This window comes from Phaenicophaeus curvirostris, chromosome 16, assembly GCF_032191515.1.
Source record: "Phaenicophaeus curvirostris isolate KB17595 chromosome 16, BPBGC_Pcur_1.0, whole genome shotgun sequence".
Classification (NCBI taxonomy): Eukaryota; Metazoa; Chordata; class Aves; order Cuculiformes; family Cuculidae; genus Phaenicophaeus; species Phaenicophaeus curvirostris.
Genome location: NC_091407.1, coordinates 5340408 through 5363612, shown reverse-complemented (window position 1 = coordinate 5363612; position 23205 = coordinate 5340408). Strand labels below are relative to the sequence as shown.

At 47.6% G+C, this 23205-nt stretch overlaps 1 protein-coding gene and 1 long non-coding RNA gene across 2 annotated transcripts; one reads left to right on the top strand and one right to left on the bottom strand.

Moving 5' to 3' along the window:
* Positions 1-4707: 4707 nt before the first annotated feature.
* LOC138727719 (kinesin-like protein KIF19) lies at positions 4708-18211 on the bottom strand. The gene is made up of 17 exons (XM_069870452.1): positions 17924-18211; positions 16731-16818; positions 16014-16150; positions 15649-15774; positions 15078-15272; positions 14159-14311; positions 13124-13246; positions 12283-12436; positions 11191-11365; positions 9933-10107; positions 9056-9326; positions 8763-8884; positions 7829-7971; positions 7272-7377; positions 6907-7060; positions 6128-6235; positions 4708-5596 (listed from the first exon to the last, which is right to left on the bottom strand). The coding sequence occupies exons 1-17, from the start codon at positions 18020-18022 to the stop codon at positions 5532-5534; spliced, it is 2394 nt and encodes a 797-aa protein (XP_069726553.1). The 5' UTR covers positions 18023-18211; the 3' UTR covers positions 4708-5531.
* On the top strand, positions 14050-15980 carry LOC138727739 (uncharacterized). Its single transcript, XR_011338612.1, has 4 exons — positions 14050-14171; positions 14931-15234; positions 15515-15780; positions 15863-15980. It is a non-coding gene; the product is annotated as an uncharacterized lncRNA (long non-coding RNA).
* Positions 18212-23205: the final 4994 nt, after the last annotated feature.

Sequence of the window (23205 nt, the reverse complement as noted above, 5' to 3'; positions counted from 1 at the left end):
CCAAAGCCACTAGCCAACAAGAACGTGCACCAGGATCCACACAAAGCTGCTTCTGTGACATGATGCTGGCAAACCGGGAACTGGACTAAGTGCTATAATCATCCTGCAGAGTCCCCTGAGCAGCCATCCCATGACCATGCCCAACCTTGAACTTGGCCCGGGTGGGAACCAAGGACTCTTCTCCCCATTCCAGGCCAGAGAATGACACTGAGGATTGAGGTCACTGGTTCCATCCTCTCCAGTCACAGGTTGCCACGTCAAATAACCATGTCTCAAACTCTCATTTAAAACCAGAAAGGGAGGGATGCCTTCCCAGTGCTCTTCTTGCAAAAGGTACTGCAGATGCAACTCCTTAGGGATTTAGAAGCCTTATTTACAATTCCCCACCCTTTTGTAACTGTTTGTTCTCAGGACAAACACCAGCTTAAGTAATTCCCACCTCTTTCTTCCTCTCTGCTCAGCTTTGAGTAACAACTACATTCTCTTGCAGCCTCTCGTTGCAAGAGAAAGTTAACTCCAGTTCACATACAGGAGCAGTAAGGCCTAGAGAAAATAAAGGAGCTTACACACCGGAACATATTGGAGACAAGGGACAAGCAGCACTCTCTATGAACAGCGATGGCTTCAAAGGGGCCGTGCCTCCGAAGACTCAGGCAGAGATTCCATCTCTTCTTGCTCTGCGTTTCCCCAGCCTTGTCCCTCTCACATTGCTCCTAACTCCCTGCAGGGAAGCACAAGGCACCACAGGTCAGGCACTGAGCACGAGCCCACCTCCTCCAGGGCCCACTCCCTCTAATACGTAAAAATCCAGGATTGCAAGTTGCTTGCTTGGGCTTTGCCTACTTCTGAAGGCAGAAAGAGGTAGAATGAGAACTTTAAAAGACATACAAAACCCCACTTTCAAATGGATGCTTTCCCAGGAGGCACCTGCATTCACCTGCAACCCCTGAACCCACGCGGCTGCCTTTACCTGCGTATTGCAGCACACGCCGCTCCCAGTTACGCTTGGGGAATAAGCAGGTTCTGGAGAAGTGGCACCAACTTAACCTCCTGCAGGTGCAGAATGAGCTCCCATCAGCCAAAGCAGACGGACGCGGTACCGATAACCAGAAATTCATTTCACGTGCTTGGCCATGGCTCAATAAATCCCTTCTCCTCAGCTTTCCAAAACTCCAGCACCCTTTGCAGAGCAGGTTTTAACCCACGTAATGACATCAGCGGTTACATCAGTACGAATGCACAACGTAAGCAAAAAACAGGGCTCGCACCGCATGTTTTAACCCAACTTAGCACAGAACTAGAGACCCGCAAAGAACATCCCCATCCTCAGAGCTGCCCCAGCGCCTCCCCTCCCGTCGCTGCCACAAAGCCCGGTTTGTAGGGGCTCGGCAGCACCGGTCGCCTCTTTTTTAACATCCCTAAATTGTCTCAGTAACCGCGTTACTAAGATTCCCACCGGGAAACTCCAGAAAGGCGGCAGGTCCCGTTCGTTCATTCCCTTTGTCGCCAACTTCCAGCCCCCCCCCCGCCCCCGGCCCCTCAAGCGCAGGGCGAGCCCCGGGGCACTTGGGAGCCAGCACAGGCTCAGCAATCAGCCCCCACCCCCCGCCAACACCCCATTTAAACACAGTTTCCTACTGTTTCAGAGCTCAGCTCCGCTCGCAACTTTGGGGCGCGAAGTTCAAGCGGGATGAACCCCCCGCCGGCAGCCGCCGCCTCGGTGGGAGCCGCGCTACGAGCCTCCCCCCGGGGCTTCCCCGCACCGCGGGGCCGACGAGCGGAGCCGCCGCCAGCCGCTCCCTGCCGTGCCCGTCCCGCACGGGCAGCGGCACCTTCCTCTCCTCCCCCTCTTCTCCTCCTCCTCCTCCTGCCGCCCGTCCCGCCGCTGCCCGAGCGCCGCCGCCTCTCGCGAGACGCCGGGCGGGGGGTCCCCGCGGGGCCCAGGCGCAGGCGCCGCTCCGCCCGCCGGAGGGCACCTCCCGCACCGGGCCCAGGGCCCCCACAGAGCCCTCACAGCCCCCGCACGACCCCCCCACCGCCCCAGAGAGTACCCCTGCCCCGCACACCGGGCCCAGCGGCCCCACAGAGCCCCCGAGAGTGCCCCCGCCCCAACGCTTTCTTCATGCAATCACCAGGGTGGAAAAGAGCTCTCGGATCATCCACTCCAACCATTCCCCTCCGCCACTAAACCACGGCCCTGAGCACCTCGTCTACATTGTGTTTTAAACGCCTCCAGCGATGGGGACTCAACCCCCTCCCTGGGCAGCCTCTGCCAGTGCCCGATGACCCTTTTTGTGAAAATGTTTTTTCTGATGTCCAGCCTGAACCTCCCCTGACGGAGCTTGAGGCCATTCCCCTTTGTCCTGTCCCCTGTCACTTGGGAGAAGAGCCCAGCTCCCTCCTCTCCACAACCTCCTTTCAGGTAGTTGTAGAGAGCAATGAGGTCTCCCCTCAGCCTCCTCTTCTCCAGGCTAAACACCCCCAGCTCTCTCAGCCGTTCCCATAAGGCCTGTTCTCCAGCCCCTTCACCAGCTTCGTTGCTCTTCTCTGGACTCGCTCCAGAGCCTCAACATCCTTCTTGTGGTGAGGGGCCCAGAACTGAACACAGGACTCGAGGAGCGGTCTCACCAGTGCCGAGTACAGAGGGAGAAGAACCTCCCTGGACCTGCTGGTCACGCCGTTTCTGATACAAGCCAGGATTCCACTGGCCTTCTTGGCCACCTGGGCCACTGCTGGCTAATGTTAAACCAACACCCCCAGGTCCCTCTCCTCCAGGCAGTTTTCCAGCCAGACTTCTAGTCTGTAGCTGCACAGGGTTGTTGTGCCCCAAGTGCAGGACCCGGCCTTTGGCCTTGTTAAACCTCCTGCCATTGGACTCAGCCCAGCGGTCCAGCCTGTTCAGATCCCTTTGGAGCCTCCCTACCCTCCAGCAGATCAACACTTCCACTCAGCTTAGTATCATCCACAAACTTGCTAAGGGTGCACTCGATGCCTTCATCCAGGTCACCGATAAAGACATTGAACAGGGCTGGACCCAGCACTGAGCCCTGGGGACACCACTTGTAACTGGCCTCCAGCTGGAGTTAACTCCATTTCCCACCACTGTCTGAGCCCGATCATCCAACCAGTTTTCCACGCAGGAGAGTGTGCACCTGTCCAGGCCAGAGGCTGACAGTTTCCTAAGCAGAATGCTGTGAGAAACGCTTTGAGCAATTATACAAGGTAGGTTTAACCTAAACTCATTTTAAATGGGTTGTGCAGAGGACACGTGCCCCGCCGTAACCTGGTGCAGGTAATAATTTCCATCCTGCCCTGCCCCCGGCACAGGGTGGGAAGGGCCAGCTACGGATGCTGTGGAGAAAGTCCTTCTCTGGAGATGGACACAGAGTCCTGAGACCCAACATTGCTGCTTGCTGGAGCTCACTGTTACACAGGAGCTGTTTTGTGGAAGAAAACCCAGCTTTTTGGGTTCTAAAGCAGCAGTCTTTATTAGGAGCAAAGGATAGATAGGGGCTGAGCTTTTCTAGCAGAATTTCTAGCCTTGAAGAGTTGAAGCTCCCTTTGCTAGTCATCATTTATGATGGAGAAGAGTTAAATGAAAATCCATTGGCCCAGCCCTGAAAACAAGCTCCGTCTCCCTTTGCAAAGGAGATGGCGGCATCCTCACCTCCAGCAATTATCAAAGCCTTAAGTGAGAATTTTCAGGTTCCACCTCTACGATCTCCATCCCCAATTTTTACATTTGTTAACAGACTTAAAATGTTGGGTTTACAAACAGGAAAATTAGCACATCACCCAGCTCCCAACTCTTCACAACAGTCTTGGCAAATTGTCACTCTCTTTGTTACACAACTTCCCTTCAGAGATAAAGCCTCAAACCGATGAGTTTGGCTCAAATGTCACACTCTTTGTATGAAATAGCTCCAAACACTGCAGCTTTTCATGGTGATTCAGCCCAAAGGTATTTAGTGGAGATGCATATGCTTGGAAAACTCCACTTTCCCTCACTTTTAGTCCTTCAGTCCTTGCAGGTCACGTGAGGTCTTGTAAATACAGGCTTGGCTCAAGATCTGCTGGCACAGGTTTGTTTTACACACAGTCTGTGCTTATTTTATCTGTGTGTCCTTTTTTTATACCTTTGTTTATGTGAAAGAGTCAGCCTCGGGGAACAAGTTTTCCTGACCTTCCTACTTAGCAATCACTCCTCTTCCTGCTTCTTCCTGTTTCATAAGGAAAATTGGCTGTTTGCTGTACCACCTAATGCAGTTGCATTGCATCCCTGCCTCAGAGCTTTAAGGCATTTTATAAACACAAGTAATCTAAGCTTTCTCATTGCTAGAGTGAGCTATGCCTCATCTTCCTGACAGAGAGCAAAGCAAGAGGCATAAAGGAAGAGGAAGCGTGCATGGTGTCACGCGGGTCAGAAGGAGGACGTAGGAAAAACCTTTGCAAGTGCTGCAGCTGTAAAAAGCATTCTTCATCCATTTGAAAAATGCACAAACCTGCTTGAGATTGTCATCTTGGGTGCTCTGGCAGAGCTAGGAGGGAGACCACTCCTTCCTAGGGCATGGAGTCACTATTTATTCAGTGGTATGACCAGAACCAATTTATTTGCAGCGTATTTAAAAAGCAGGGAAGCCCCTTATGGAATATGCTGCTGGCTGGAGACCTCCCTGGGCAGCTTGTTCCAGTGCCCGATGACCCTTTCTGTGAAAAAATTCTTTCTGATATCTAGTCTGAACCTCCCCTGGCACAGCTTGAGTCCATTGCCCCTTGTCCTGTCCCCTGTTGCTTGGGAGAAGAGGCCAGCACCCTCCTCTCTACAACCTCCTTTCAGGAGGTTCATTTTTTCCAAAAAGAAACATACTTCCCTGCAGTTTACCTCCAGGCCAGCTTTTATCAGGGTCTTCACCTATCACTATGGTGCTTCTTCTGACTGCAGGAGGATCTGAAATGCACTGTAGACAGAAAAGAGCTTAGAGCAACCACTAGCTGTTCTCACAGCCAAACATCTGCTCACCCAAACAGCATTCCAGGCATGCATTACACCTCGCAGCTTCTCAGGACAGCAGGGAGGAAAGGAGAAACTATTTCTCAGGCATTTACATTTGGTTTTAATAGTCAGGGAGCCTTTTGGATGCATGGGTGACATCCATATTGTGCCCCAGGAAAAAAGGGCAGCTCGGCTTTCATGCTGACACTTCAGGGAGGAGAATATTGCTGGGAAAATGAGGTTTTCCTCTTCTCTTGGACTCTGTTAACACCCCTTTTGTCTTAAACTGAAGCTAACAGCTACAGCACACAGAGGAAGGGCTTGCAGTAGACATATGGAAAAAGTAATATACAATGGATAAAGTCCTTTCTCCCCGCCTAGCCTTCTCTCTGCTTTTCAGCATCACAAGACAGAAGCTAAAATACATTTTAAGGCATGTTCCCTCTGTATCTTGCTTCCCCAACTTCCAGCAGTCTCAAAATTGCAATCCCTTGGGGCCGTAGAGCATCCTGCTCTCCCAGTGACTTCTACTTAGTCCTCAGCGGTTCCCCAAGCGGGTGGCTGGCTGCTGCTTTTGCCGACTGCTGGCACCATCTGCAGGCTCTGCAAGTGAGGGAAGATGAAGTACTTAGTCAAGATTCTAATGCATCAATTTGAGTCTCATTGCCAGTCTAAATGGGGAAGAGGCAAATTGCCACGGGCTGGGGAGGGGAGATTTGGCAAAGGCGCTAGGATCTTCACATCGTAGCCTTAAAAAAATCCCAAGGCGATGCTTTCGGTGGAAGCAATATGTTGTGACGCAGCTAACTCGGATTGAACTTTGTACTTCACATATGAATTAGACTAGGATTATAGACACCTCTGAAAATGTTATCTTCTCTTACTAAGAGGTTATTTTTGGGTACGAAGGAGATGAAGTGTAACTCATTCTGGAACATTGCCCATGTCATCTGTTGCAAAAAAACCAAAAAGGCTTAAGCCTTGGCTGTAAAACCCCTACCCACGTGACTGCTTTCCCAGCTGGGCCATTTGTGTTGTGTTTACAGCTCTTTAGGTTCAGATTGCAACAGAGTAAGTGCTGAAGAATACAGCAGTGCCTCCTAAGCCAGCGAACCTTGTATTTCATGTACTCACCCTTGCCTTGCTTCTGTTGGACCCGTTCTTTGGCACAGTCAGCACTGCTCTGCTGGATGGTGCTTACAGGAGGATTGTCTTTTGGCAGTGCCTCTAGCGCAGTCCCCTCTGTCAAAGGCAGGGAGAGCTTCGTTATAAACAGTGAGAGCAGAGCACTGTTTAAAACATTTTGCAATGCAGAAGTTGCTAATAGCCAGCCAAAATAAATTATAGCATTATAAGTGCTATGAATGTTAACAATTTTTAGAGAAAAGAAAAGTAAGAAATACTAATTAGCATCAGTAAGCACCCCTTGCAAACGGGGAAGGATTCTGGCTGCATTTCAATAGGATTTGGGTATCCAGTTTCCCTAAACTCATCCTGGCCTTCTGTGTCTGCACAAAGCAAAACAACTGAATCTGACAGATGGTCAGTGCAGCCTGTCATGTCTCGGCCTTCTTGCTGGGGCTTGGTTTGAATGTGAAGCTGTTGGAATGACCAGGCCAAGCTCAGCAATGTGTTGCACGTGAGCCCAACTGAGCACTAATCCTTCTCCATAGGTTACAGAGTCATAGATGAGGCAGTGGCCTGTAAAGAGTATGCTTTGTTACCATCAAAAGCTACTTAGATCCTGTATATGTGTGTGTGTGTGTGTATATATATATATATATATATATAAAAAGATCAGATTACTAATAGTTCTGATCATGAGCCTTTACTTTGGCTTATTTCTCATGTGACAATCCATCTTTTCCAACAGAGCTAATGCAGGATGTCCCCAGTGGCTCTTTGACACCTACCTGAATGATGGACAATAGGAACTTTGACCTTTGTGGCAATGGATGTGCTACTCGCAGCTTTAGACTGAGTGAAGGGTCTAGGTTGGCGCAGTCGGTTCTCACAAACTTTGTCCGTATTGGGGCTTGAAGGAGTCCAGTGCTTAGCTTTGGAGAACTGAAAGACACCGAGCTGAGTTAATCGCAGGGTTTATTTCTCACACCTCTGATTGTTGTCACCTTGTACCATAAAGATTCCCTTCCCTCCTGACTGGCTCAGCTTTCTGTTTGGGCAGGAGGTCAAGGGCACTGCCAAAGACTAAAGTTATTGAGCTTACAGAAACTTACCACGACAATTGTGCCGTGAATTCAGTTCCTACCATACTGACCTGCTGAACTGGGCCTTTTGGCAAAACAGAGAAAGTTGGGCTGAGATGGGAATCCAGAGACCCCTTCTTCCCGCAAGGCGTAGTTTTAGGTGATTTGCAACTTCCACTGTAAAAAGAATATGCCAAGAGGTTAACAGATGGAAGCACAGGCCCTTTATTAACTTAGAGAGATGAAACATGTCTAGATGAGAGCTCTCAAGCTGTTGGGAAAGCCAGAGCCTGGTAAACATGGTACTAAGGAACACAGCGAGGAAGGGCTACAGGATTCATGAAGGAGAGAGGTTGTCATGCACTTTACTGCTTTATTTGATTTAAATTCTTGCCAATCAACAGAAACAAATCCAAACACCTCCCATAGCCCTCACTGCAGAGGGGGCTCCCGCTAAAATACAGAGATACTTTCCAAGAGTAGTACTCCAGGAAACGCTTTTCTTAAAGATTCCAGTTTCTGGAGGTTCTTCCAGTTTGATACCACACAGCTCTGGGGACTTGGCTGGGAGCTGCTATGTCCCCATGCCCTAGAGAATAAGTCTAATAATGAGAAAGGTTCACATTACCTGTCTGACTCAAGAGTGGTGGAAGGTATGTCAAACTTCACTGCCCAGGGAAGATCCTTCATGTTCTCAGATGGACCCTGTCTGACTTCATCTTTATTTAGATCCGGACGTAGACTTAGAATCTGAGAGTGGCTGTTGTGGGGCTGCAGAAAGAGGAAAGAATGAGATCCTCGGCAGTTTTTCCTCCTGTAAAGCCCCTCCCCTCTAGCCCTGGCTCCCAGCCTGTGGTCACAAAATTGTTCTTGATAACTCATGTGCTTTTCCATAGTTCCAGACACCTGATATTAGCTTCCCTCTAAGGGCATCCACAGTAGTTTAATCTCTTACATAACAACATAATGAATTTTAAGTTTATTATTCGAGGTGAAACACAGCTCTTTGCCCCACTTATCCCAGGCAATCATAACAAACGAGACGCTGCTGCTCGGAATCCCTGCTGAAGACTGGCAATTTCCTGGCAGACCCTTAGTATCTCAAAACACACAGAAGTTTTCCTAAGACAAAGGGGCCAGCAGAATCCTTCCTTTCTTCCAAGGAAGACATGAAGACCGCAATATCACCTGTGCCATGAGCCAGCAGAGGCCTCCAGAGAGGATGGTCTCCTCCAGTAGTCGCTTGGAGAGTTGTATATTTGGCTATTTGCTTTTCTGTTTGCCACCAAGCCAGTTATTTTCAAACTAACACAACAGAATCTGTGAGGATGAACATGCTGGCTCATGCACAGCCCTGCCTGGGTCCTTTTCTGTCTTAAAAAGCCTTTTTAATTGTCCAAATCAAAGGAAAGGAGAGCAGAGCTCTAAGGAGACATGTTCATAAACAAAGCTCCTGACTGGCATCAGGACACCAGCAGGCTTTGGGTGTGCATGCATCTATGGGCATGACCCAAGATCGAGGGACAGTGGATTCTCCAGCACAATGGTCTGCTCTGCCTTACCCTGAGCATGCTGGACATCAATGAATGCAGCAGAAGCAGGTGGTTCAGCATCCCCTCCTTCAGCTCAGATTGATGCAAGTGGTGTAGCCTCACCAGCGCCTCTGGGACAGGAATCTTCTGGGCTGGAGCAGAGGTGAGGAGGAAGAGCTAAAGATCACTCCTAGATAGACAGCTGAGAACTGTAGAGTCATGACATCCAAGGCAGGGCTTTTCGAGTGGATTGTTCTCCACTTCGGTATCTGAAAACAAAGCTCAGAGATAATGACAGAGCAGGAGCAAAGATGCTGCTTTACCTTTTATCAGCATCTGCTGCTGCTGAATAATTTCTTCACAGAGTAGCATGTGCTGCTGCAATTGCTGGATCACAAAATCCTTCTGGCACAATAGATTGTCCTTGTACAGTGTATTTGCCTGCAACTCTGTGTTGCCAAGCTCAAGCTCATGGGCTCTGTAGGGGAGCCTTAGCACCTCCTGCTGATCCTCAGTGGAGATTTGTCTGGGGAAAAACTCCTCCATCTGGGAAGCTTTGTCTTTGGCACTTGCCAAGCGCTGCTCCAGCTCTGTCTGAAAAAGATAGATGGGGGTTGTCAAGGCACTTTGGCTTCTTGGGATAACAAAGGCATCTGAACAAATCTGTGCTGCATCCTTCATGCTGAGAATCAGGGAACATCTACAAAAAGTATTTAGCTTATCCTACTAGGAGCTACCATGTTTCAGTCATGGCAGATACATCCAGATGCACAGTCCTTGCCTAGAGGAACTCCCAAGGCGTTAACATTCACTACCATAAAAATAACCACTAAAAGTGATTACCAAAGTAGTGAACAACCAGTGAGTGACAAACTCTCAAGACATTCCTGAAGGTGGAAAAGGGAAGAATTATCTCACTTATGAGTGGGCAAACCCAGGCAGCGAGTTTGTGATTTTTCTCTCATCCTAAAAAATAAATGGGGACAGAGGAAGGATACAAACATCAATGTTCCCACGCTGATTCCTTCAGCAGCTCAAGGTATTTAGACGTCCAGCTGCAATACAGGTGCCACACTGCTTTTGTGGTGCTAGCGCAAACCCAGAAGAACCTCTCTGAGTGATGCTGCTGCCACCCCGCCCCTAAGCACCCGCTGGGCAGAGGTCAGATTTGCCACCGTAGAGGCACCTTCACCTCCTCACCTTCAGGGCCACCATCTTGCGCTGTTCTGCCAGCAGCAGGTTGATCTCTTCTCTTGCTACTGTAACTTCATGAGGTTCAGGTGAATCTGGGATATCTCCTTCCTTGTTTTCATCTTTCTCCTCCTTTGCTGGCTTGTCATACTTGCATGCACCCTGAGCCTTCTCTCGTTCCCAGCTGCCAGCAAGAAAATAAAGGAACCTCTGGGACATCGTGACATGACTCTAATGATGCGTGCATAGCCCTTCCTTGTATCTGTCCAACTTCTTGCATGGCAACAGCAGAACTAATTAGTCCAGGCTGCTCTGGAGCAGGACTTGATAATCTTAATTGTTGGACAGAGTGATCTTAAAGGTCTTTTCCAACCTCAACAATTCTATGGACAAGTCACACAAAAGAGCATAATGAGCTTCCTCCCATTTGGAGCTCTGTAAGACAAGCCTCCTATGTGATCTTTCCATGGCAAGGAGAGCAGTGCTGTTCCCCTCTTCATCACAAATTGTTGCCTATTCATAGGAACTTGTTGAATATCTTTAATGTCCTGAAGACTGTTTTAAATGCAAATGACCCAAATCCTAACGGACTATAAAATTATAGAGGCATTAAGTGGGTGACTAACAATGATGAGAGGGGACTGACACCTGCTTATAGTTTTATCCAGAAGAAAGAGATGCTGCTGCTTTCTGTGACATGAAGTCATGCTCAGATGTGATGCATCTGCATGGAAACCACAAACAGAGTGACTGGACCACAGAAAAAAACAACAATTCCAGTTTGCACTGCTATCTAGTTTTCCATTAAAACACAAGTCCAGAATAAGGTCCAAATAGAGTTGAGGTGTTTACCATTTATACTTTCAGTCTTGAACTTAAACTTGATGCTAGAAGTAGCTGGTTGCCTTACAGAGCTAAATTAGGCAATTGCACTGCAGTGCAGCACCATTTGCAGGCTGCAGTCTCCTTACAAGCACCAGGAGGGATTAGAAATGTGTTCCTCAACAGCAGAAATCACCCGTTGCAAATATAGCACCTTAATCTAAGGCTTACTGTCACATGGACTTAATCAACCTTAAATCTCTGGGTAACTTTTGCAGACCACCACTCTCCCAAGTCTTCCCTCATCCCATAGGTAAATCTCAAACCCACGTTTGATCTCATCCTTTTGTCATTTCTCTTGGGGGGATCATGGGGTATTGTCATTCCTCACGGTGAGTTTGGAGGTCTATGTATAAACTGTGCTGAAAGGTAAGCAACTACTCACTCAGTGATTGTTAGCAGGTGCCTGCAGGTATCGATGTGCAACTCAATGTTGGTGTTTTCCAGCTCCATAAGGCTGCGACGCGTCTCCATTTGCTCCCTGAAAGCCCCCACCAGCTGTGCTCGCAACACATTCATTACTTGGCCGCTGTGTGCCTCAGAGCCTTGGTGCCTCCCAGCTGCAGGAGAAGATATTTCTGACCTAATCTTAAACCAGGTAAACTTCTGCCAAGTCCTCACAAAACTACTCTGGGACCAAGCCACTCAGTCTTTGTGTTACGAGGTGTTCATTTGTAGGACTCTGCTTCCTTCTGCAGTCTCTTTAAATTAAGAAAATTGATGTTTCTTTATGATTGTATTATTAGCGATAAATAAGTCTCATTGATAATGCTTTTGTGAGTGTCAAGAGGATGCTGCATTGCAGCAACATCTCTTCCCCCTTTCCACCCACCAAAAATAAAAAGATATCGGGTTCCTGTGCTTGTTATCTAGAAATGACCTAGGGTATCTGTAGCAGGGGCTTATCATACCTTGCATCTTTTCTGTTGGAGTACTTGCCTATTTTTATTTCATTCCTTGCCAGATTCACTGACAAAAGGAGCAATTCCCCAGGGCAGAACAATCAACATTTTCAAAGCTTCGCACTGCCCCTCTTCCTATTACATTTTTTTTAATTAAGTGCAATGAACCATACAGCAGAGCTTTGTGTCCTGCCCACGATGATGCAGGCTACAAACTCAGTCACGTCTCTGTAAGAGTCAGGACTTCCCACAGCAAATGCCACCACTTGATGCCGAAGTTCTTTTCAAGGGCAAGTTTGTGAAATGTAACACTTTTTAAAATTGAGGAAGGTGCTGAGAAGGTTGAACTTGTTGTCCAAGATCACATAGCACACCAGACAGGCTCACACAGAAAAACAACGTCAGGTCCCCTGCCTGCCTCCCCTGCCCATCAGATTGTGTTCTCCACTCCGCATTGCTGAACTGGGTCCCCCCAGCTACGTCTGCATGGACACCCACCAAGCGCTACCACAATCAGTCCACGCAGATCCTCTCCCCTCCAGATACCCCAGAACAGCTCTTGCTCCCAGCCCTACCTTGCAGGTCCCCAGGACTGGTGCTGACCCTGTTTTTCTCTTTCTCCTGATTTTTGACCTTCTCTTTCAGATGCTCGGTCTCCCTGCGGAGATCTGCCATGATGCTGCTGTACTGGTCCATGTGGCAGGAGTCGTTCAGCAGGTTACATTTTACCTGGTGAGCCAAAATACATAAGCGTTTGTCTGATGGTTCTTTACTAGTACAATAGCTGCAAACAAAGCTGTGATTTTGGTTGGAGGGGCACTGAATCCTGTGGTGGGGAAGAATTTGCCCTCGTGAGCGGGGAAGACAGTAGATTAGTGGTTTTCCCTAAGTCTGGGAAATTCCCAAAAGCTAACAGGAAAAAAAACAGGGATCTTGTGTCCACAGGGAAAACAGAGATCCACAAAGAATGAAAACCCTCTTGTAGATCATTGTTTGTCTTCCTTCATTCCACAAGCCTCTCCATTTTATTCCTCCTTTCTGCAACACTTCAGCTCCTCTTCCAGGTCCAGCATCCCTATTGGGATATTTCCCACACATTGCCCTCCCAATAGACATCTTTCACCCATCGTTCCAGGTCCATACTGGGCACATCATCCTCTACCTTTCCATTATTCTGCTCCCTTGTTTTGACCCTGGTATTCCTCTTCCCATCCACAACCCACACAATTGACTTTCCACTGTTGCCTTTGTCTGCTTTTATTCTCTTCTATCACTCACACTGAGCTTTTATACCACCCTTCTCTGCCCTCCTCCCCACAAAGTTTGTTCTTCCTTCATCCACTACATCTTCTCTTTCCACTTTGCAAGCTTTTAATCTCTAACTCTCACCCCATTGTGAGTTGTTTGCTCGTTTACCTGTGTCTTGATGTTCTTTGCTCGATAGGCATAGATCAAGGTCATTCGAGATTCTTCAAAGGAGGTACTGGCTGGGCTGATATGTGCAATCATAACAGTCCTGCTGTTGCCACCTAATGAGTCCTGCAGGGATGCAGCGTTGATGTGGTCAGTATGGACAAGACAGGGACTTGCTGCTTGGTGGTAACCACTGGGGCTGGGTAACCCTGCAGTTCATTGAGATTCTGGTGGAGAATCCCAGTTAGGAGTGAAGGAAGTGCTGGTAAAAGACCATTCATTAAGCCCTCTCTCCATCAACAGCTAAATCAATAAGTAATCAGGCTTTCTACAAAAGAAGATTTTTTGCAAGAAAATGGCAATTTCCACAAATACGTTGGCAGCTTCTCGATACTGCTCACCATGGAAACCTGCCTTTTTCTCCATCCTTTCTCCTTCCTGTCATCCTCTAGAAAATACATCTGTCAGGCAGCAACAGCAGTAGCTCAGCACTAAGGCCTGAGGTGAGGTTCATAAACTAAGCTGTAAAGTATCCATAAAATAATCAGTGTAGCAAAGACTGTGTCTGCAAATTTTCTGTTTTCCTAAGAGAGTGGCACCTTATGGGAGCATGCAGCCACTCTTAGTCTCCCTCCAGCCCCAACAACATCCAGATTTATTGGCCAATTTCAGCCCACTCTTATAGATGGGATGAAACATTCAGAGACAGTAAGTTCACTAAAAACTGGAAAAGCGTCACGCATCACCTGTAAGCTTAGAGATGTATGACCTAAATCTATAGGGTTTCCTCAGCCTTATAGGAGGTCCTTCCTTAACAGCACAGGTGACAAGGCAACATGCTTATTGCAAGGACAGCACAGTCTAAGTCAAGCCTTGATCACATCATAAAGCTCATGCAAGACCCTGGAGAAGCATTCCAAGCTGGATAAAGACAATGCACAGATATAATCAGGGGTCAGCTCTCAAGCCCTGTCTGGTTTGGGCAGTGATACCAGCAACAGACACACCAGCTCCTCGCTGACCCGCGGTGTCCAGTACCTTCAGCAGGCGGGTGAGTTTGCTGTCTCGAAAATTGACAAACTGGGCCCTGCTGCCCCCCTTTTCACTCAAAGCGTTGATGCAGTTGCCCAAAGCCAGCAGCGAGCGGTTGATGTGGGCTCCTTCCTTCATCCTCTTGCCCTGGTTCTGAGTCTGTTGGAAGGGGAGGGAGGGAGAGCGGACATATACAAACACACACTTCAGCCCGTGCCTGGGGGAGAAGCGTGGCATCACTGGGGTAAAGGTTCAGACGACAAAGCGATGCCTTCTGCAAAATTAGTCTGAAAAGGGCAAGGTTAAATCGGCTCTGAGGTACATAGGGGCTGGTAGGAGTGCATTTCTACAAAGAGATGACTCAGCTTTAACTTCTTGGTTCTTAAAAATCAGCTATTAGTTAATTCCTGAAACCATCTTTAGAAGATAAAATGGGTAACTACATCACTCCAGAATTCCTGGTCTCAGCAAAAATACTGGGTATTTCTCCCTCCCTCAAATGACGTCCTTTAGTTTCAGTGTTTCCTCCTTTTCATAGGAGTCAGCTGCCTTATTTTCCACCCACCAGCATCCTGTTCTGCTGGTACCAGCTTTCTCTCTAACAGTCCAGCCGATCTCTGCCTGACAGATATCAGTTTCTTTATAGATGTGAAATCTGATGCTGCTCTTTCAGACCTGAGAAAAGGCTGCACCCAAGCACTAGTTTACATGTTTCCAATGATACTATTTGGTCTAATAAGAGATATTACCAACACTATCAAACTTTGTCTATGTTTAGGCCGTTTCAGGTACAAACTACTGCTCTGAAGCAAGAGAGAAACACACAGTGTTGTTTTCCAAGGGATAAGAACATACATGCAAACCCTGCACGACAGGCCAAGGAATCCAGACTGGTCTCATCAAAAGCTGCTGAGCTCCATCATACCTGGGCTGCTCTCTCTGACCCTGCCAAGTCAACCATGAAAAGCTTTCCGATTCTCATTTCCTCGCCGGTTGCTTTCCTCTGGCTTTTCTGCGTCACTGTCACCTGGAGCACTGTGTGCGAGCGGGAGGACGTCTTGTTGGCAGCAGTGGGTTCCTGGGTGCGCTGCTTGTTTCCTTTTGTTAACAGCTGCATGATCTAAATGATGCAGAAGAGCACGGAGATACGTACAGCTCTGCCCCAGCCACACCATGACTATCAGCAGCCTGACTCAGACACCCAGGGTGCAGGCAAACTCTGGTCCCACTTGTGCTAGCAGGGTGTTTGTACTTCCAGGGAAGCAGGGCTAGCAGGGGGTTAACTGGGGATTTTCGCCATCCACATGGCTCTATGATTAGCCCTTTCCATACAATTCATTGTATTAATCCAGTTCCACCCAGGTCCTGCTACACAAGGTCCTTGCTACCAAGTAAGGCACGAGAAATGAGGAAGTGTCAAGAAATTTTAAAGCACTGTTGTCTGCGAGCACAATCCCCCTCCCTTCCTCCTCACTATGGACCACAGCCCCAGGTACCTCCTGAGCATTTGTAGCAGAGACTTCTGTAATTCCTGCTATCTGGATGTTGCCTCTGGAGTCCTCTCTCAGGTCTAAGAATCCTGAAGATGGGTTCAGGAGGTCACGGATCACTTCATTATAGATCTGAGGGTAGGAAACAAGGAGTTGGTGTGAGACTAGCATTGAGTCCTGAGATCTGCGAAGAGGTTGAGTTGATGCTTTATTTCTTTAGGGTGGAAGAGAAGAAGGGAAGATTGGAGCTGTACAACCCGAGGGGAGCATTGTGTGATGGACAGACTTGTACACCTCATTTCCATTACACCTGATCCCAGGGGCTTGGTGAATTCCCGCAGGGCCTGGATCCAAGGCAACACAGATTTCACCTCCAGGTAGGACATGGACACTGTGTAATCCACCTCCTCGCTGGTAGCTTCAAGGGCCTTAAAGAGGTCATCGAGAGCGCGAATGTAAATCCCTGATTCAGAGTCCGTCCCTAGCATCGTGTAGGTTTTTCCTGCTCCTGTTAAAGATACAAAGAAGACCAAAGACCATCTCCTGTGTGAGCAAGTTTCCATGATAAACAACCTGAGTTCCTTCTGATTTCTGTCCTTCAGACCCAAACTGCCCCCAATTACTCCCATTTCTCATCCCACAATGACAATGCTGTGGGAAAGACACAGCATGTGCCATCCAATATGGGTAGGAAGCAGACTTGCAGATGGGCAGAGGTAGGTTAACAGCCCAACTAGGTGTTCAGCGCTAAGGCAGACATATATTTTCATATAGTCTGTAGCTTATAGGTGCTTTCTGGAGCTGTACCTGTTCTCCTGAGATCAGTCTCCAGCATTACCCTCATCTCCTCCCTCTTAATGAGCAGGTTTGTCTCACTGAATCTCACCCCAATTAGGTGACTTAGCAAACGGGGCAGCTTTACTATTACTTTAGCATTAAAGAAGATCCATGCTTTCTGATGAGAATGCTGTTTTAGGCTTCAGTCTTGTCCTCAACAGTAAGCGATTAATTTGCTTTGTAGATCATTTCTGGTTTGAATGAATACATTTTATACATCTGGAGCAGTATGGAGACAGGGACTACTTTACCTGTTGGACCGTATGCAAAAATGGTTGCATTGTAGCCAGAAATTATTCCCTCTATCAGGCTTTTAGTCGTGGATGTATACACTTCCTCCTAATCCAGTAAAAAGCATAAACTTACGGTCAGGCATAACGGCTGTCCAAACAATCTATACCTAATTGCATTCCCCATGATTTTCTCAGTCTGTTTTACAAATTTCCTGGGTTTTAGAACAATTCATGAACCCTTTGAATTTTGGCACGTCGTCAAAATGAGCAGAAAACACAGTGGTTTATTGAATTTTCTAAAGGCAGAAAAGATGCAGGAGCTTACTAAAATAAATCTCCTTAAATCTGATTATTTTCTTGCACTCTAAACATGGAGTGCTTTGTTTTTCCTTTGTGTCTGCTGAAGAACGGAGTAAATTCTCTCCCTGACCTTGTCCCATTATTGAGAAGTACTGCTGGGCCTCCAGAAATGTCTTGGGTAGCATATAAGGGTGCTATATTGAACTTTGATGTGAAAGAGAAAACAAAGGCAACCAAATTGCATGTGACAAGCACGGCTGCAGTGACATCACTGTGATCATAAAATGCAGATGCTGATGAACTCCACCTGCACCTTACGCCCGTCTGCAAAACACAGCTCAGTCAGGGCACTAGAGCTCACTTCATGAGCCCCTAAAACAAAAAGGGCACAGGGGAGAAGTGCGTGAGCAACAGAGCCAAGCAGTGTGACAATGATCTTATTCACTGGAGACCTCAGGAGACAAAGCTCTTCATCACCGCTCAGGTGTGTGGCATCTGGGGAGTCTTGGTGCAGAGGGGAGAGACAGACTGAGGACTGCGAGCCTCCTGCTTCTCTGACAACAGGAAAACTCTCCCAGTCCTCTCACTTTCAGCACCATCATAGATTCATAGAATCACCAGGTTGGAAAAGAGCTCTTGGATCATCGAGTCCAATCATTCCTATCTGCTACTAAACCATGTCCCTGAGAACCTCGTCTACCCATCTTCTAAACACCTCCAGGGATGGGGACTCAACGACCTCCCTGGGCAGCTTATTCCAGCGCCTGATGACCCTTTCTGTCACCTTTTATCTGGGTGACATGGGGCCTCTGGGATGTGCAGTTCTACTCACTTGCCAAAAACATTAATCTAAGCAGGAGAAACAATTCCACTCTTAAGCCTTCTGGTTAAAAAAAAGGGAAGGACATTACCTGAGTTGCTCTGTGATCAAATACCATGTCAAATACAAATGTTTTTTCTCGGGATCTGTTAGCTCGCCAGATCTCATCTGGATCTTCACTTGGATCCATCAGGACCACCCCCTGTTACAAGATAAAGTCAGAACAACTGTTATGTCTGGGTTTGGTTCACAGCCTGTCAGGATTTCTTACAGCACTATCACACGTCTTGGCCAGAGGAACATTTCACTACAGCTTTGCGTGGAAGACATTTGAATGCACGACGCTGGGGCCAACAAGCTTTGTTTTGCAACCGATGTCACAACATCTGCAATTTGGAAAAACAGTAGCTGCTGCAAAATGCTTTGCAGGTCTGTTGTACAGTGGAACGGTCGCTGGTGTCGGGCAATAGCAGCCGTGGTGGGGACACGACACCCAACCAGCCCCCATGCAAGCAGGAGGGGCACAGGACCTCCCACCTCAATTTTCAGCCAAGATTCAGACAGAGAAGCTGTGAAAGAAAATAGTTAACTTCCTCAGAAGCAAAAATGCCCTAAGTCATCTCCCAAATCCTTTACTGCAGAAGGACTAATAAAAATGCCTGCATTGCTCAAGGACAGAAACTTCATTCCATTTCTGGCTATTATTAAGGAAAAAACAAGGTGGGGAGAGGACTTACAGCAGGTTACAGAACTGGTTCCGTTTCTTTTCTGTCCCTTAAGATCTATTTTGGTACATAGTTATCATGGTGTACAATTACTGCGGAGAGCGATATTCTTTCTCCTTCACTGAAATGGCTCATAAAGAGATGCTCAGACCTCAGGGGAAGGGACAGAGAAGCCTGTGCCTCCTACTCCAGAGCAGTTTTCACTCTCTCAGGTAAACAGATCATGAGATAAGCAATTAGAGCATAGATCAACCACCACTTGACCTACACAGTAACTGCATTGGTGTGCCAGACACAGGAGAGAGACAATTACCTAGTACAAGTGTCCATGGGCATTCAGGAAATGTCAGTATTTTGGGTTTTTTTCTTTTTCTTTCACATTTTCTGCTAAGTTTTTAGTAAGTATCTCTAGTTTTGACTTGCAAGTCTTCAGTTATCAGAATTACTTCTAAAAAAAGCCTTCCGTTTTCACGGGTCCAGCACAAGAACAAACTCTGAAAGGAACTCCTGGTTTATCCGCAGCAGCGGCATTTGCCTGCAAAAGATGAGCTGACACGTAATCATGTGCATATCCAAGCGTGACAGCCAGGAGCTGAGCTTGGAGAATGAGGTCGGCATGTTTCCTTTAGAAATGTGCTCCGTAACACTTTCAGGCCCCTTTTACTGAGCGCTTGTAAGGTCCAAATATTGCTTGCAGTGTATCTGCGCATCTGAAAGAGTCCTTCTCTTCCAGTCTGGGGCTGACACCTTGTTTAACTCGCAGTATTCTGAGCGCATAAATCTTTTTCTATTGCGTGGAAGCATTAAAACATAACAAGACACTAATGCAGTCAATTTTGTGCTAGGATTAATAGACAGAAGCAGCTCTAAACGAGTTAGGCTGGGAGTAAAAATAGCAGGGAACATGATGTAAATCAAAATACACCAAGAAATCTAGGTACTTCAGCCGCCCAGTCAATTAATTTGCTTTCATAATTACAGTTATTTGCATTATTAAGAGAAACTAATTCTCATGGATAGAAGTTGCTCAGACTAATGTAACGCACATTTCCTTCCCAGATTTCTATTAGAGAAAACAGAGGTTGGGGCAGATGATGCAAGTCTGAGTTAACGGTATAAAAATAAGACTGTTATCCTTGTGAGATTCATGGCTACTTTCAAACCAGAAAAGAAATAAAAATAAAAGGATGGTTTAGCAGGAAGGTGTTAAACCTTAAAAAACACATTTGTAAGATAATCCATGAAGAGGAAAGAGAGATTCATGCTTCAGAGAGCTGCTACCATTTGACTGTCGCATAGAGAGGCAAGATATTACAAAATTAGTGTGCATTCAGAAAGAGTTCAAAGAAAGATCAGCTGAAGCATGATAGAAAATAATGCGATTTAGATTGGAAAAGAAGGTAAATAACAAAGGTAAAATAAAAATACATGAATAGATGGAGAAAAAGTGTGTGGGGACCACCTGCAGTCCTAGTCTCTTAAAAAGAGAAGCAAGAGATGAAAGATGCAGAGCTGGAGATAAGCGGTGCGGTTTGCACGGGAAGCTGCATCCCTGCTGTGTCACAGCAAGGCCAGGAGTTTTGTGGGATTTGAAAACAAGGGTTTGTGTGTGAGCCAGCAGAGCCAGGACTTCATGGTGGCGGGCATGACGCCCGGCAGGGTCCCTGGTCCCTGTGCAGGGTAATTCACCGCGCAGCCCAGGCACAACACCCCAGCTCACCTGCTCACCCACTCTGTGGGCAACAAGGGCAGCTCCCTCCTCCTCTTCGGCTGCGCTGACAGGACGGATGCGAAGAGCCACCTGCACAACACAGCACACACCGGCGGCTAACGCCTGCTGCGGCCACCCCGACTTACCTGCCACAGGGCTCTGGGTGACGTCAACGGCTTCTTGCTGCATCTCTCCTGCTGATCGATCTAAAAACCTTAAGCTTAGGGCCTAGAGAGTTTCAGGAAGTTTATAAAGTTTAAACCACTTAATTCTCCCATGATTTGCGCTTTTATCTTGACAAATTGTTCCCCCTCTTCTCTCGTTTCTGTCTCTAACACAGCAAGACTCCAACTGACTGACAGAGAAGGCAGCAGAATGAACTCAGCCGTGTCATTGCTGCTGCCAGCGGGAAACGTCGGAGCTCTGGGACCATGGTACCAACAGCCAGAGAGCTGAGCACGCTTACAGAGTCCCCCCCCCGGCGCTCCCAAACACGGATTAAAGGTATTCGTGACAAAGAAAGAGAATTGCATGTCACTAAGTACCCATTTCATTTAAAACCAGGTAGCACTCATTACAAGTCTGTTCGAGCAGATCAGAGCAAGTTGGTCCTGATCTGTGCAGTCCCACGGGGCTCCTGGGAAGCTGGAATTCATTGCAGGACCGGGGCAATCATAAAGAAGCAATTAACTGCCAGTGCCCCGTGCCACAACTCAATCAGTCAGAAACACAGTTCTCCATTTTGAAACACAACAATTTGACTCAAAGATTTAAAACACATGGGCTGTGTTTGTCAGCGTTACACACACAGGAGCAGATGTAGTGCAGCCTGTTTAATCTGTGGATGAAGCAATAGAGAAAATGTGGTGTCATGGAGCAGTTGTGGGGTGGTCGTGCTCTGGCCCTGACTCACTTTGCAGCCATGGGAGAGTTGCACAATCCCAAACCTGTGTGCCTGGTGGAGGCTCTATTTGAAATCCCACCTAGCAGCTGTCCTTGGGGTCTCGACTAAGAAGAGATTTGAAAAATTTTCTATTTTTTGCCTTTCCGTGGATGTTTTCCCCTTCATAAACTACAGCAGCATCCTCTTAGCAGCTCCTGACAGCAGAGTTGATGCTGATGAAACACTGCATAATGCACAGAAATGATGCCTCATCAGGAGGGTGTGCAATTATTGAAACAGACTTGTCCTACGGCCCCACCAGTCCAAGCAGCCAGTTTCTATAGGAACCAGATTTATTTCCACAATAACAAGCTACGTGTCAATCTAATGAGGGTTGCACAACAACTCCCTGTATCAAGCACTCTAGTGACATTTTTTTAGTAGTTCCAGCAACAGCAAAGGAACATTTCTTCACTGTGAATATCACAGAGTACAAGGTGAGCTCCTCAGCTTTGGAGAGCTTTTAATATTCACAAGAATGCAATGATTAACTTCTCTTCATCATCTCCCTAAACATGGCTGAGTGACACTGTTAGGAGCATCTCATTCCCACAGGCTGAACTCATCTCTTGGAAGCATTTGAAAAATCTTATCTTGCACACCATAATCCCAAGTCCTGCAGGAGGAGCAGGGGGTAGCGCAAGCCTCTCTTGGACAGCCTTAACCTCCAGAACAGTCCAGTTAATCGCTGTATTGGGTAGCTCCAACCACTGAGGGTAAGAAAACAAACCCAATTAAGCAGCACGGGGGGACAGGTCACACAAAGCACAAAGGCTTTTCCTTGCATTAGAGAGGAATGCAAGGTATTCTAGATATTATTGACTTTATTTTAAGCCATTCCACTTTGAGAAGAGGTTTCTGTGTCCGTTCCAGTTGTGTTTCAGCACAATAATGCTTCAGTTTAACTGAGCGCCATAGGGTTGAAGTTTGAAACTCGAGAAAGGATTACATTTTCAAAGCATTCCTCGTACTCTGATCAACAGATGCCAAGGTTCTGGGGCAATGGTGAGGACTCAGACAGAAGTATAATCCCAGCTGCTTTTCACTGCTTATTATGAATCTATCACTCAGATCCCAAAGAGACAGGCACACAGAAAATTGCAGTTCAAGGACTAACAACCAGCACCTGCCAGGATACCCAAGCTCATCCTGTGTAGTAGGGGAGGTACTTACCCCCACCTTTTGCTTTAAAGCACATAGAGCTTTGAACAATGACAGTAAGTTTAGGTTTTTTTCCTCTGGCTGGACCACAGAGAACACCAGAAGACAGCTGGCAAACACAACAGGAAGGCTGCTGGGGCTGGGATGACCCAGCTCCTCCTTCCCATCCCATGTCCTCCCCTAAGCAAGAGGACTTACCATAAGCTGCTGCTTCTTCATGGCTGAGCTGCGAGATGATGCCAGCTCCGGGCTGGGCGATCTGCCCAGGGACGTGCACATCACACTGGGTTCCTTCAGGAGACAACACAGGCAGGAGACTGAATGGCTCAGAGGTGGCAGCAGCAGCAACCACCCCAGGAAAGGCAGAGAGAGGCAACACCTGCGCTCCCCCAGCTGGGAGATGGCAGCAGGGACCACAGAAGGAGAGGCAGCACTGGAAAATACTGAGCCCCAGGAAAGGAAGGGGCTGCAGGAAGCTGTCTGCCACCCCTGCACCTTGCGTGGGACAGTGAAACAGGTCAGGATAAGCAGTGACCCACTGCAAGCCCGACTAGTTCTTTACATGCCAATCCACCTGCACACACTTTTGTGGAGCAGGCCACAGCTTGCTTTTTCTGCCCTCTAGGACAGCAGGTTTCTCCTCTTTCCCTTCCCCTAGGATCAAACACACAGTCCAACCAGGTACAGGGACCCACACTCCACCAAAAACTGCAAGAGCACCCTACCCTAGTGCCTCTCCGGGCACACACAAGAATTGACAGCAGCCTTCGAGACAGTCAGGGAAGTCTGCGACCTCCCCGAGCCAAGGGCAAACTTCTGTCTTCCTGTCACTT

Bases quoted from the DNA above. Each gene is read 5' to 3' on its own strand.
- LOC138727719 (XM_069870452.1), bottom strand. From the start codon at position 18,022: ATGGATCCAAGTGAAGATCCAGATGAGATCTGGCGAGCTAACAGATCC. The intron at 16,819-17,923 runs GTAATGTCCTTC...TTACTGGATTAG, and splicing joins TTGATCACAGAGCAACTCAG to GAGGAAGTGTATACATCCAC. The intron at 16,151-16,730 runs GTAAAGTAGTCC...TATCTTTAACAG, and splicing joins TTTTGCATACGGTCCAACAG to GAGCAGGAAAAACCTACACG.